The sequence below is a fragment of the Misgurnus anguillicaudatus genome, chromosome 2 (genome assembly GCF_027580225.2).
Source record: "Misgurnus anguillicaudatus chromosome 2, ASM2758022v2, whole genome shotgun sequence".
Taxonomy (NCBI): Eukaryota; Metazoa; Chordata; class Actinopteri; order Cypriniformes; family Cobitidae; genus Misgurnus; species Misgurnus anguillicaudatus.
Window position 1 is genome coordinate 28718609 of NC_073338.2, and position 12867 is coordinate 28731475.

The window sequence follows — 12867 nt, forward strand, 5'->3', positions numbered from 1 at the left end:
TACCGTCTACTGTTACGTTTTATGATGTTTCCTATTCTCTTAATATAACAAACGTGTATTTGTATTCAAGCAGAAATAGGGATACATTTTTTGTTTTGAAAATGCGTTAAAGCAACACTGTAGTTTTTTTTACCTTTAAATAATGTCTCTAAAATTATTTCAGTGATAGAACAACTTTTAATTGGACAAATTGTACTGTTGCTGCAACCTGAGCAGCCTCCTAGCTGCTACAAGCACACTCTAAAAGTGGTGGTGGAGGGTAGGAAACACAGCCCCGCTCCTCCCCCGGCCTGCAGAAGAGTGTCTGATACCAGGCACTGTTGCGCTTTTCAACCACATGGTGGAGCTGTAAGTCATTTTTACATGAAAAAACTACATAGTGTTGCTTTAATAAAAAAATTAAAATGATAGCTATGATTTTGCAAAACAATGCATTCTGTTTCCCACACACAACAACGATGATGCATTAGTTACTGAAGCACATGAGGTGAAACTATAATCATGCACAGAAACTGGGATTCCCCTTAAGTTCAGTCCTCAAGAGAGACAGGTGAGCAAAGGTAGATGGCTCACATGATCGAAATCGTTTCTCGGCCAACTGTGGACTTTCCAATTCATACCAGACACATGAATCTACATGAGGAGGAGGTATTTTTATCTAGCACACAAGTGTTAGTTAGTGCTCTAACAGTTTTTTATATATAGAAAATCAGTGTGGCCATTTAGTGCTATATTATCAAAGGTCGTATGAACTGATGGCCCCTAGAGGAGCAATTTGTCCATCGGTCATACAGTAAATCAGTCATGCTAATCACAGACAGCCATCAAACCAAATAAAAGGAAACCAACTGTAGAAATTTACAGGTTTCATTTTAGTCCTCATCACCAGCATACATTGTAAGTACATTCAGCTTTTCTATGTATAGCTTCCTAAACAGGTAGATTTATTAAGCAATGCTATCTCTTAAATGTTAAATTATGTTTACTATGTATTTTACATTTATTAAAGTAAACAAAGCATTCAAATAAATATTAATAATGTTGTGCTTAGGTCCAAATTTAGCTGTGATTTCTACAGCGGTCAATACTGCTTGTACAGACCACTGCTTAAGGATGTCAAGGGTGGAAGGTTACGGAGAGTCTGACCTGCGCTTCCAGCTACGAGCATATAGGACCGAGATCGCCATGGCAATCCATGACCCCTTCCCACTGCTGTATGGACTGGCCGATCACAACATCATCTCTGAACAGAACCTGAAGGTAAACAAGAGGTCACACATTTTTTATGCATTTTTACACCAAAGCACTATTACAAGGATGAAGGATGTGTGCATGTTCCAGTTATGCCATGTTTGACTCTCAATTGTAAAGAAACATTTTCAATGTAATTACAATGAATGATTTCAAATGGTTTAAAATAGAAAGGACCAAAAGTGGGACAAAAGTCATATGGGTTTAAAATAGCACAGGCTGAATAAACAACACAAATTTTAGAAAATTTTTGCATTTTTGACCCAGTCAGTAAAAAGCCAGTCTTTTTTTGGTGGGGAATTTTTAAAGGGATATTTCACCCCAAAAATGAAAATTCTGTCATCATTTACTCACTGTCATGTTGTTACAACCCTATATAAATTTCTTTGTTTTAATGAATACAAATGACGATATTTTGAGGAATGTTTGTAACCAAACCATTCGTGAGCCCCATTCACTTCCATAGTAGGAAAAAATAATAGTATTGAAGTGAATGGGGCTCATGAATGGTTGGTTACAAACATTCCTCAAAATATCTTTTTTCGTATTCATCAAAACAAATAAATTTATATAAGGTTGTAATAAATGATTTCTTATTTTTGGGTGAACTATCCCTTTAAAGCTCACATAACCCACGCTGTTTCTGCATTTCTGATATCAATCTGGAGTACCTATAGAGTAGTATTACATCCTTTAAATCTCCGAAGAGTCTTAAGTTTAATCAGATTTATAAAAGAAAGATTAGCTTTACCAAATCTTTCCGAGAACATATGAAAAAATGAAGAAGGAGGAGTTACTAACGCGGGAGGAGCGAGTACGAGTCATGCAACACTATACAACACTGTTTAACTTATGATTCACTACATGTTTGTGTCGTTTATATAATATGCACGCACCTATTTCCAGCATAAGACAGAAGTCTTACTTACCGCATGCAACTCATGACCCGGTTGGGACTTTTCAATGAAATCCAGCGCATCAAACACACACGCAAAACTCTGCTGCTACCCCAGATAATAAACTATATCCATTGTTTCCATAAGGGTGGCTTTTTTCTCCTTACATCCAAAAACATACTTTTCTTTCGTGCCATTGTTGAGTTTTAAAATTAAACAAAGCTGATGTGATGTTTGTAAGTTCTAGCGTCTCCCGCTGATTGACGGGTGGGCGGGTTTTCCGGGGGAAGTGCCCATAAAAGAAGTTAATACGTATAGAAACCCCTAAAACGTCAGCTGGACCCGTAATCGAAAAAAACTTTCAGAAACTTGTACGAACCCTGGCGAAGTGCATTCGGCACAGAAATACTCTGTAACACACCCAACTGCTTTTTTGACACTTTGCCTACGTTTAGCATGAGGAAACAACTCTATAACTGTGTTGATAAGTCAGAATGCATGAAATAGCATCCCTTTAATGTTTTACACATAAAATCACCCTACATAATGTAAAGAACATTCTTTGAAAAAAAAAAAACATTGATATCTTTAGTATGGACTAAGTAAGAAAAGGCCAAAAAGTTCTATATTAATGTGAAATCAGTGACTGAAATCAAACTTTGATGCTCAAAATCTCATAATTAGATAATAAGACTTCAGCCTGTATACAGGATCACATTTTTAAACAAACAAATCCCTTTAAGGAGACTTTAGAGCGAAAGAAAAAAGATGGGATCCACAAAGCTGTCTACTCCCTCCTAACCCTACTACTGGATCAGGATGCTGCCGTCCATCAGGCCTTCTGGAATAATCTTTGTAAGGAGTACAACAAGGAGAGTTATCCAAAATTGGAAACCCTGTTTATGAACCTCCCCAAAGGTACAGTTGTACAGAGGTCAGGCAAACATCAAGGTGTGCTGGAGGATAATCACAGTCTGTGATGGTAATCTGATTTGGCAGGACTGAGGCAGATGGTCAGACACACAAGTAACCCCAGGCTTGAGCTGCAGGTTCGAAGCCAAACGGGCAAGAAGAGAGGGGCGGCAGAAAAACAGCTATCCCATCGTTCTCATCACTACTCCAGGAGGGCATTACCTTCCAGCTCAGGTATGACCACGGTCATTATTTACTTCATAATGATGTAAACATGACAACAAATCAATATGATAGGCAACAACTGATTTTAATTTATTACATAAGTATTGTTTGAAGAGTTTCGTTGCAAAACGAGATAAATCCATTTTTTAACATTTTTGTCAAAACATGTTTATTATTATGTTATCATGTTATTACTTTGTTTTATGGTGCTACTTAGCTGTATTTTTTAAGTTATGAAGGTTTAAATCAAAACAAACCAACTGCAGTTCAATTGATATTAATTGGAATGCACAACCAAAAAACGAGATTTCTGAACAATTTAAAAAATGGTGGTTATGTCGTTTTGCAACGAAACTCTTAATTTTTACATTATTATCATGATTAAATAACGACTGTTACTTATAATCTATAATCTATTCAGGAGGCAAAGGGAAGTCTATGAGGAAGACGGACGGTGCACTTTCTCAAGTCTCGGTTGGAAACGGTAATCACATGTTTGTGTAAAACATGTAGTTTGATGACTGTGTAATGTAATAGAGATTACATGTGCTGTTTGGGTTGTAGGAGTCCAGGCTGTCTCTACCTCACTTCAGCGGGCTGTGACGGTGTCTGCCAGCGACCGGCCCACTGGATGCGGGACAGTAGAGGGAATTTTAATACAGAAAGTCATTGAGTCCGGTAAGCTCAGCACACTAATACAGCACTGACAGACAGTGATAAACGTCTGTACTTAGCTAATGCTTCAGAGTTTGTTGATAGCGTAACTGTTCACTTTGGCAGCAAATATGTCACAGCTGCTTTCTTCTGCAGGGGGTGCCAAAAAATGCATCAAGGTTGGAGGAGAGTTCTACTCTTCTGGCAAACTGGAGGAGACAGCTGGACACAAGACGCAGACTGCACCAAACTTTACTCACCAGCAGGGGGAGCCAAGCACCAGAGCTATGAATGTAGGTGACCAGAAGGGTATTGGGATGAATTTTGTGAACAGCACACAACAATATGATTTTGTGAATCTGTCTGTGAAATCTAAAGTCTGGGTAAATTACTGCATGAGATTAGATGCATCAAAGTTTGATTTTGCTCATTGCTTTTCATATTTGGCATGACCTTACTCAGTCGATATCGAGGTTATATTTTCACATAATGTTCTTTACATTATATAGTTTTTATGTAGAAAATAGTCTTGTATTATTAATATTTCAAACCAACATCAAAAGAAAAAAAAATCAGTTTGTTTAAACAAAGTCAATTTTGTAACATTTTCTTGGTTTTACTGTAAGAACAGGCCAGTATTCTTACCAACATTTTGAGGCGAAATATGAGCTAGACCATTTTTTGTGATTATCAGAAAAACAAACAATATGTAAGGAATAATTGACGACAGGCCATTGAATTATAAGAAAATAATGCACACCCAAGGTGCAATGCGGCACGACGCGAAGCGATGTGCATTATTTTCAAATAATTCAAAGGACCGGAGTCAATTATTCCTCTTATACCACGGTTACCACAAACATTGCTCTGGTGCCTATTTTTAAGACATCTGGCAAGATAGGTGTGCGGTTATCAGAAATTAATGCATACCCACAGAACATTTTTCAGCCAATCAGTATAAAGCATTCAACAGACCCTTGGTATAATACAATATAATGTTTTCAGGTGGAGCATAATGATGATGAATGTGCAGTGTGTAAAGATGGTGGCGAGCTCATCTGCTGTGATGGCTGTCCTCGTGCCTTTCACCTTACCTGCCTGGTCCCGCCCCTCACTTCCATACCAAGGTACACAGCAGTCACGTGACCCACAGTCCCTACTTTAATTCTGTAACTTCTCTCTTTATTATTTCTTATTTTTAAATTCATTATTGAAAACAACATGATAGTTAACAAATATAAAAATGTGACACTATAACAATTTGTAAAATACAGTGGTGGTCTACAAGTCTGAGACCACTATATTTCGGATTTTCAATGTGGTCTCAGACTATAAGAATTATAAAGGGGACATATAATGAAAATCTGACTTTTTCCATGTTTAAGTGCTATAATTGGGTCCTCAGTGCTTGTATCAACCTAGAAAGTGTAAAAAAGAACATCCCAGTAACTTCATGATCTACAAACATGTGAAAAAATAGGTAATTGAAATTTGGCTCCCCCTGTGATGTCAGAAGGGGATAATACCACCCCTTAATCTGCACTATCCAACCACAGCACAGACATTTAGTGCAGAGATCAGCTTACTTCAGACTGATCTCAAGGAAAGTCTTGTTATAGTCACGAAAAATTTGATTGATTAATCCCTTATTTTTTTCTTATTTATCCTTTATTTGTGTCCATGCCATGGCACGAAATTCAGCTTTTATGAGCTTTTTTATTCAGCTTTTTTAGCCTTGAGCACGAATGTCTTTTTTGTGTCAGTTGCACGAATTTCTATAAATAGTTTTTTTGTGGCACGACTTTCTTTTTTATGTCACTTAATGTATTGTTTTCTCATTGTTTTTCCCCGTTTTCTTACCATTGTCGCTTGGGGTTAGAATCACTTTCTGTTATATTTTTAGACATCCTAACCCCAACTCTAACCCTAACTCCAGACGAGAATAGTTTTAAAAGAACAAGAAAAACATGTTAAAACCAATACATAAAAGTACATCCTAACCCAAACCCCAAATCTGACCCCAACCCCAAGCGACAATGATTTAAAAATAGAAAAAAATGAGAAAAATGCCACGAAAAAGAAAGTCGTGCAACGGACACGAAAAACAATTTATATAAATTTGTGTGCCTGACACGAAAAAGACATTTGTGCTCAAGGCATGAAAAAAGCTGAATTTTGTGCCATGGAAACGAATAAATTAATCACATTTTTTTGACTATCACATGACTTTCCGTGAGATCATGTTGACTTACTGTATTTGCATTTAAAAGAAAAAGGCACATTTTTGCTTACACCTACAAAGTGGCAATTTTAACATGTTATTATAAATTATCTATATGGTATTTTGAGCTAAAACTTCACATACGCACTCTGGGGACACCAAAGACTTATTTGCCATCTTAAAAAGTCTTGTGAAATGTCTCCTTTAAGGGCAAAGAGTGCCGCAGGGATAACATATTTTTGTAGGCCAACCTAGGATGTTAGCAGGACACTGGTTCCCTCACTAAAAAGCCCTTTTAGACTTCTGGATTATCTCAAAAAATAAGCTCTGTGTTTAACAAATTTTATGTGTTCATTTGGCAAATTATCTTGTTGGACAAAGTGTGTAAGTGTCATAAATCTTATGTGTTAAACACAGAGCTTATTTTTTCCCAGACAGCAGACGACTCTGGGCCAGACACCAGACGACTCCGGATTTAGGCAGGTGATTTTCAGATCCCAGCATGCTTTGCATGGGACTGAATAATTAAAGCAAATGTAGAAATTAAACACACTATTTTATGCATTTTTAATTAAAGGTGACATAGAATGATTGAACGGAGTATTTATCCTTGTTCTGTGATGTGACATGTACAAACATTTTTTTGTAATGCCTTAGAAGCTTCCTAAAAACCTCTCTCAGATAGCTCTATTAGGGTGGGGGATTTTAAACAAGTGGTTTTGCACCTATTTGGCTCCCCCTACTGGCTTAACTTACAATCTCATTACTGATTGGCTGACTTTGCTGCCACTCAAAATATTTAGCCAATTATTTTAAAGTGGAGGGGCAGTTAGATGCCTGTGATGTCATAAGCATCAGTTTTTCAGATTGGGCCGTTTCTGGCTGACATTTCTAAAAGAGGAATTACTATGAGACTGAGATGTTTAGCATGTTTAGCACTTTTTGTATGTTTGTGAATGCGGGTAGACTACCATTATTCAACAAAGACAAGGTAAAAATGTTTTTTCATTCTCTGTCCCATTTAAGATGAAATAAAGAGGAGACATTAATCTTTAGTGTTCTGTTGTTTGTTATGTAAAAGAGTTTGTGTTATGTTGGTATTTTTTATTTTAAAATCGTGTTGTCTCTACATAGAGTATTTTTTCATGCAAAGTAATCGTTATTCAGTCATGTTCTACACTCAAAAAAATGCTGGGTTATTTTCAACCCAGCAGTGAGTTAAAAAGGGACGAGTCCAGCCCGCTAGGTTGTAATTGAACCCATGCTGGGTTGTTTTAACCCATTGTTGGGTCAAATATAAACATTTTCAGAGGCTTGTCCCTTTTTGACCCAAGCCTGGGTTGATATGAAGTAATTAAGTAGAGCTTACATGTTAATCTCATGTTGAAACCACTGTCCATGATTGAATCATTTTCAGCCAAAGAGCTTTTTGAGTGTGTCTAAGTTGCTATAATCCAAACGTCTATGGGAAAATGACTACTGAGGTCAGGCACACCTGGATTAATCAGTTTGTCCAATAATGGCAGACAGGAAACAAGGAGCTGGCTGAAGTTCAGGAAGTAGTGCAGCTGGGCATAAAGCCTATTGCCCTACAAAAATGCATTATCCATGCGACACTCTATTAACATTGATTCAACAGACTCCCACAAATATTAACAAACACAAACACTTCAATTTAGAATGAATGAGATTGTCGCTGTTGTTTGTTGGATAAGTGTGAATTAGTTTGTTGGAGTTGGTTCATGTTTATTGGGTCAGTGTAAATTTCCCATTACATTAATAATGTGCTTGTTTTCAGTGGTACATGGCGGTGTCAGTTATGCCATAGCAACAGAGCCAGTGAGAGGCCATACAACCCCTTGCAGGTAAAACATGGTTATATATCTTTTGGAAACAAACAACTTTAAAACTGACCAACTCAACGTTACAGTTGCTACATATTAACCTTAATACAGGAGTAACTTCTTTTAATTAGACTGCAGTTCACGTTCCCATGACGGAGACGGGCTCCAACTCTACTGTGGACTTCTCCTTCTTCTCCTCTTTGTCCTCTACTTCACTTTCTACAGTCACAGGAGGCAAAAGTGCTCAGTCCTTGGGCCTCCAGGTACATTCTCATGTGACACAGTGACGGAAGAAATGAATTTTTTTTAATCTGTTCATTTATTATTGAATCGTATAGTCTTGCATGAGTTTAAGGATGATATTGGTATAAAATTGAGATATTTTATGCTTGATGTTTCATTTGTGTTAGTCTTCTAATGGAGATATGATCGGTGTCAGGATAGCTTGTGAAATTTGCCACCTCACCCGAGGAGAGCTGATCACCTGCTCTCAGTGTCTACAGAGCTACCATGTCCACTGCAATTTCTCAAAGTAAGACCTTCTAGAGGTTTCATTAACAACTATAAAATTAGGCTATTAAAGGAAAACACCACAGTTTTTCAATATTTTACTATGTTCTTACCTCAACTTAGATGAGTTAATACCTATCTTTTTTCAATGCATGCACTTAATCTTTATACAGCGTGTCGTGAATGTGCTAGCATTCATTCCTTAGGATCCAAAAAGGATTGAATTCAGAAGCCATCAAAAACTTTCATGTTTAGTAGTTACACGAGTAAGTATGGTGGAACAAAATAAATCATGGCGATATGTGGATAAAAAATGATAACTATATTGTATGGCGGAAAAGAGCACTTGGCGAGCAGTAACATCATCACTCCTGACTACTTCCTCTCTCGCTCAAACTTCCATCAATATTACTGCGCCCGAGGTCGAAGTTAAATATGGAAAACATGGAAGTGTTTGGTTGCTTCTAAATTCATCCCTGTTTGGATCCTAAGGAATGAATGGGGCTAGGCTAAATGCTAACACATTCACGATGCGCTGTACAAAGATTAGGTGCACGCTTTGAAAAAAGATAGGTATGTATTAATTTGTCTGAGCTGAGGTAAGAACAGTAAAATATTGAAAAACTGTGGTGTTTTCCTTTAAGATACTAATAATTGCTTTATATAGACTGATGTACTGTTACTGTAAAACAACAGTAAACTCTCCAGTGGTCTGATGCTCAATCATTCATGTTCTTTCTCTGTGCATGTCTTCAGTGGAAAGACTAAATGTAGGAATTGTTCCAGGAATTGGGGTTCAGAAAACGAAACTTCATCTAACAGTCATCAGGTATCCCATATACATAAAACAGTTTAACACTTTAATCTCTGGATCGCACAAAAACATAATATAAATATCAATGTTTAATTACAAATTCTCGTGAGATAGGGCTGGATATCAAGGTTATATTTTTTCATACAATGTTATTTATATTATGTTGGATGATTTTATAAACAGCAAACCACAAAAAATGACTTTACTGTGACTGGGTTTTCAAAAACTGGATAGGCAACAAATGTGATCTGTTCTTTTATTTTCACAGATGAACCCCCACATAAGTGATCAGAGTTTAGTTCCCTCAGAGCAACTGCTGAACAAAGATGAAGTGGACTCCATAATGGGAGAGGTGAGGTCTTTTTAATCAACAGCAGACAAATAAATAGATGCAACATGAGTTATGAAAACTGTATATTGCCACAGCCATAACTGTGATACTTAACGGTGTGTTTCTCTTTATAAATGCAGAGCTCTATAGATGGTATCCTGCAGTGGGCTTTCCACAACATTTCACGTCCTATCTCTGAATCTCAGGCCTATTTTTAGTAATCCAATCTATCTATCTATCTATCTATCTATCTATCTATCTATCTATCTATCTATCTATCTATCTATCTATCTATCTATCTATCTATCTATCTATCTATCTATCTATCTATCTATCTATCTATCTAAGGTCATTGACCTTAAAAGGCTCAAATGTCTATAAACATTGGGTTGAAATATGTAACATGGACTTTATGTTCTGTAATGACAACTATCAACTATAACATCAATCTGAAAACTTCTGATAATCTTTGTGTATTATTTGTGATTCTACCTTGCAAACATGTAAAAATGTGATGCCATTCTTTATTTCTCTAAAGATCCCATTCTTTACTATGCACAGTCTGTATGTGTGTGTCTGAGTGTTCCTATGCGGGCCCCCTGTTCTCATCAGAGAATGGTTTTTGACACATCCTGTGGAATTTAGGGTCTTGAGCCAATACTGTCAATTTTCCTCTTTGGTCTCCTCAAGAGAGAGCGAGTGAACAAGATCTCAAGGAATGTTAATGACAACCATGTGGAGCTCTTGGAAATACGCTGTTGCTAATGTCAAACATTATGTATGTCAACAAACAGCAAAGCTTCTTGTTGGCTTTAATAGGAATTTGTACAAAAACACTCAAATGAACAGTGAACAAATTAATCCAAAATCTCATTTTATAATTCTTGTTGTCTTTAAAATGTGTAAAAGGCACCGCAGATGGTGTTGTGACAGGCCGGGGGCCAAACATTTTTGGGATGGTGTAGGGTTGCTATGGATACCTGTTCTTAAAGGCCCAACAAATAAGGAGCGGGAATGTATTACGGGGGATCGTAAATCTTAGCAGAGCATAAAAGAAAATGTTTTTATATGAGGAGACATTTGGCAATGCAGATTGCATCCATCAATGAGATAGGACTGCAGAATACACAGCAAGCCGGTTTTGGTTTTGCTGCCTGGGGTGCCAGGACAGTTTATATTTATGATGTATTGATTTAAGCGTTTAATCCTGATTTAAGACTTTTGGAATCTTTTATGATTTAGCATTGTTTGGTCATTTTGGAAACTGATGCAAATTCCTGCCTGAAAGTAATGAAATGAAAGTATAGAAAACATATTAGGGACCATGTTCATTACAGCTGGATTTGCCATGTTTTTATGACTTTACAAAAGTTACAGCAGCAAAAACCTTGATTATTACGCCAGAATGAGAGTATAGTTTATATCGGCCTAGGAAATCACAACTTTTAATTTTCTGTCAGTCTTAATACACAATGTAACTACAGAAGAGCAAAGTCTTAAATAGGAAAAATATTGAAACTCTTTGGTTATTTTTTAGCACGATGCTAATGTTCTAATCCGATTCAATGGATTATGCTAAGCTATGCTAAAAGTGCTAGCGCCCGACCCGGAGATCAGCTGAATGTATTTCAAAACGGTAAAAATCTAATGTTTAACTCTAAGGGAGCTGGAAAATGAGTGAATTTTCAAAAAAAGTGAAATGTCCCTTTAACATTTTTAAAATAATACATGCATTTCTCAGAACAAATCATACAAACTGCAAAACATCATGGGTGTCCTGCAAAACCTGTAACTATTTCAAAATCCTTAGTTCATTTAAATGTACATTTTTGTCTGTAAACAAATTACACACATTGTGATTTTGAAAAAAGAGATATATACATTTTATTATACAAATAAAAAATGACTAAATTAGAAAGGTTTACTGTATAGAAATGTCACATTTTCTGTAATTCTAAATTTTAAGATTCACTTTTGAATTTTAAACTTTGAATTTATCAATTCAGTTCACATTTACAAAAGACTAAAAAAAAAAAACTACGGAAAACATGCTTACAGCAACAGATTATGAGACAAAGGTCAACAATTTTGCATGACATGCCTTGTATGAGGAACTAATTCTTAAATGTTATGAGGTGTAAGACTATTCAACAAAAACCAGAATAATGTATTTTGATGATAATATGCAACTAAACATAAAGGAAACAGCAGACAATGTACATAATCAATGTACATTTGCATGATTTTACCAAAGCATTTGCAATTTCTCCGAAACAGTTTTTATAAATTAATTTCTGATCTGAGAATTGCTTCAATTTTTTTAATGTGTCTGCTTGTTTGCTTTTGGACTCACTGTAACTGTGAAAGGCAACCTGTCAATTACACAACATTGTTCTCAGATTTAACCCCCTATTAAAGTAGCGGTGTAGTTTGATATGAGCACTTATAGTAAGTTACAGTGGTAATTTAGTTTAGGGCCTGTTTGAATAGTTAAACAGCATCATCACACTGTAACCATTTCAGACACTCCCTTACATTGCTCAGTGTTTTCTGAATCATCCAGTATGGCTCGTATCCAGGCCCATTCCAGCTGGTAAGATAATTATTGGCAGATTCAAGCCACAACAGTGTGGGAAAGCCAAGCTACCTCAAACAAAACTATGAAACCTCATCTCCAACTTCGCCATTCACTGTAATGGCACCCTAAATAATGTCAACTATTGTTATAATTTAGTTTAAAACCCCATGAACAAACTGACAAAGTGAAGGCTGGTTGCAATGCATAACAGTAATCCCAGTATGACCTGGATGGCTTCTCATCTCTGATAAATATTGTGCAAGTTTGCACAGAGGAATGTGAATAGATCTATAAAAGATGTAGAGGCAAGTATTCTGCAGGAATGGTAAAACAAACACTTTTATTATCGGAAACTTCATACTTGTAATTTTACGACATATCAGTCATGTGTTTGTTAAGATAAGGCCTGAGTTAGTATACTATATAACCGTTTAGTTTTAGTTGCTTTGACTTGGAGAATTTAACACACACCAAATAGATTATTGCTGTTTTCTGTTGCTGTTGTCAAAATCTTGGCCTCGTTTTTGTTTATTCAGATAAAGAACAGATTTGACATGCAGTGATGATTGCTGATCATTTTTTTAAGGAACAGATGTTATTATTGTCTAACAGATATTTTTTCAAAGTTTAT

General features: G+C 36.3%; 1 protein-coding gene across 1 annotated transcript; it reads left to right on the forward strand.

Annotated features, from left to right (window-relative positions):
- The first annotated feature begins 936 nt into the window (after nucleotides 1–936).
- On the forward strand, nucleotides 937–10214 carry aire (autoimmune regulator). Its single transcript, XM_055202363.2, has 13 exons — nucleotides 937–1260; nucleotides 2891–3065; nucleotides 3147–3293; nucleotides 3706–3768; nucleotides 3849–3962; nucleotides 4095–4231; nucleotides 4944–5065; nucleotides 7958–8024; nucleotides 8135–8266; nucleotides 8414–8535; nucleotides 9270–9342; nucleotides 9596–9679; nucleotides 9799–10214. The coding sequence occupies exons 1-13, from the start codon at nucleotides 1039–1041 to the stop codon at nucleotides 9874–9876; spliced, it is 1536 nt and encodes a 511-aa protein (XP_055058338.2). The 5' UTR covers nucleotides 937–1038; the 3' UTR covers nucleotides 9877–10214.
- Nucleotides 10215–12867: the final 2653 nt, after the last annotated feature.

What these genes read in the sequence shown, in the direction of transcription:
- aire (XM_055202363.2), top strand. Translation starts at nt 1,039, where the DNA reads ATGTTGTGCTTAGGTCCAAATTTAGCTGTGATTTCTACAGCGGTCAAT. An exon ending in TCAAGTCTCGGTTGGAAACG is followed by an intron (nt 3,769 to 3,848) that starts GTAATCACATGT and finishes TTTGGGTTGTAG; the next exon opens with GAGTCCAGGCTGTCTCTACC. An exon ending in CAAGCACCAGAGCTATGAAT is followed by an intron (nt 4,232 to 4,943) that starts GTAGGTGACCAG and finishes TAATGTTTTCAG; the next exon opens with GTGGAGCATAATGATGATGA.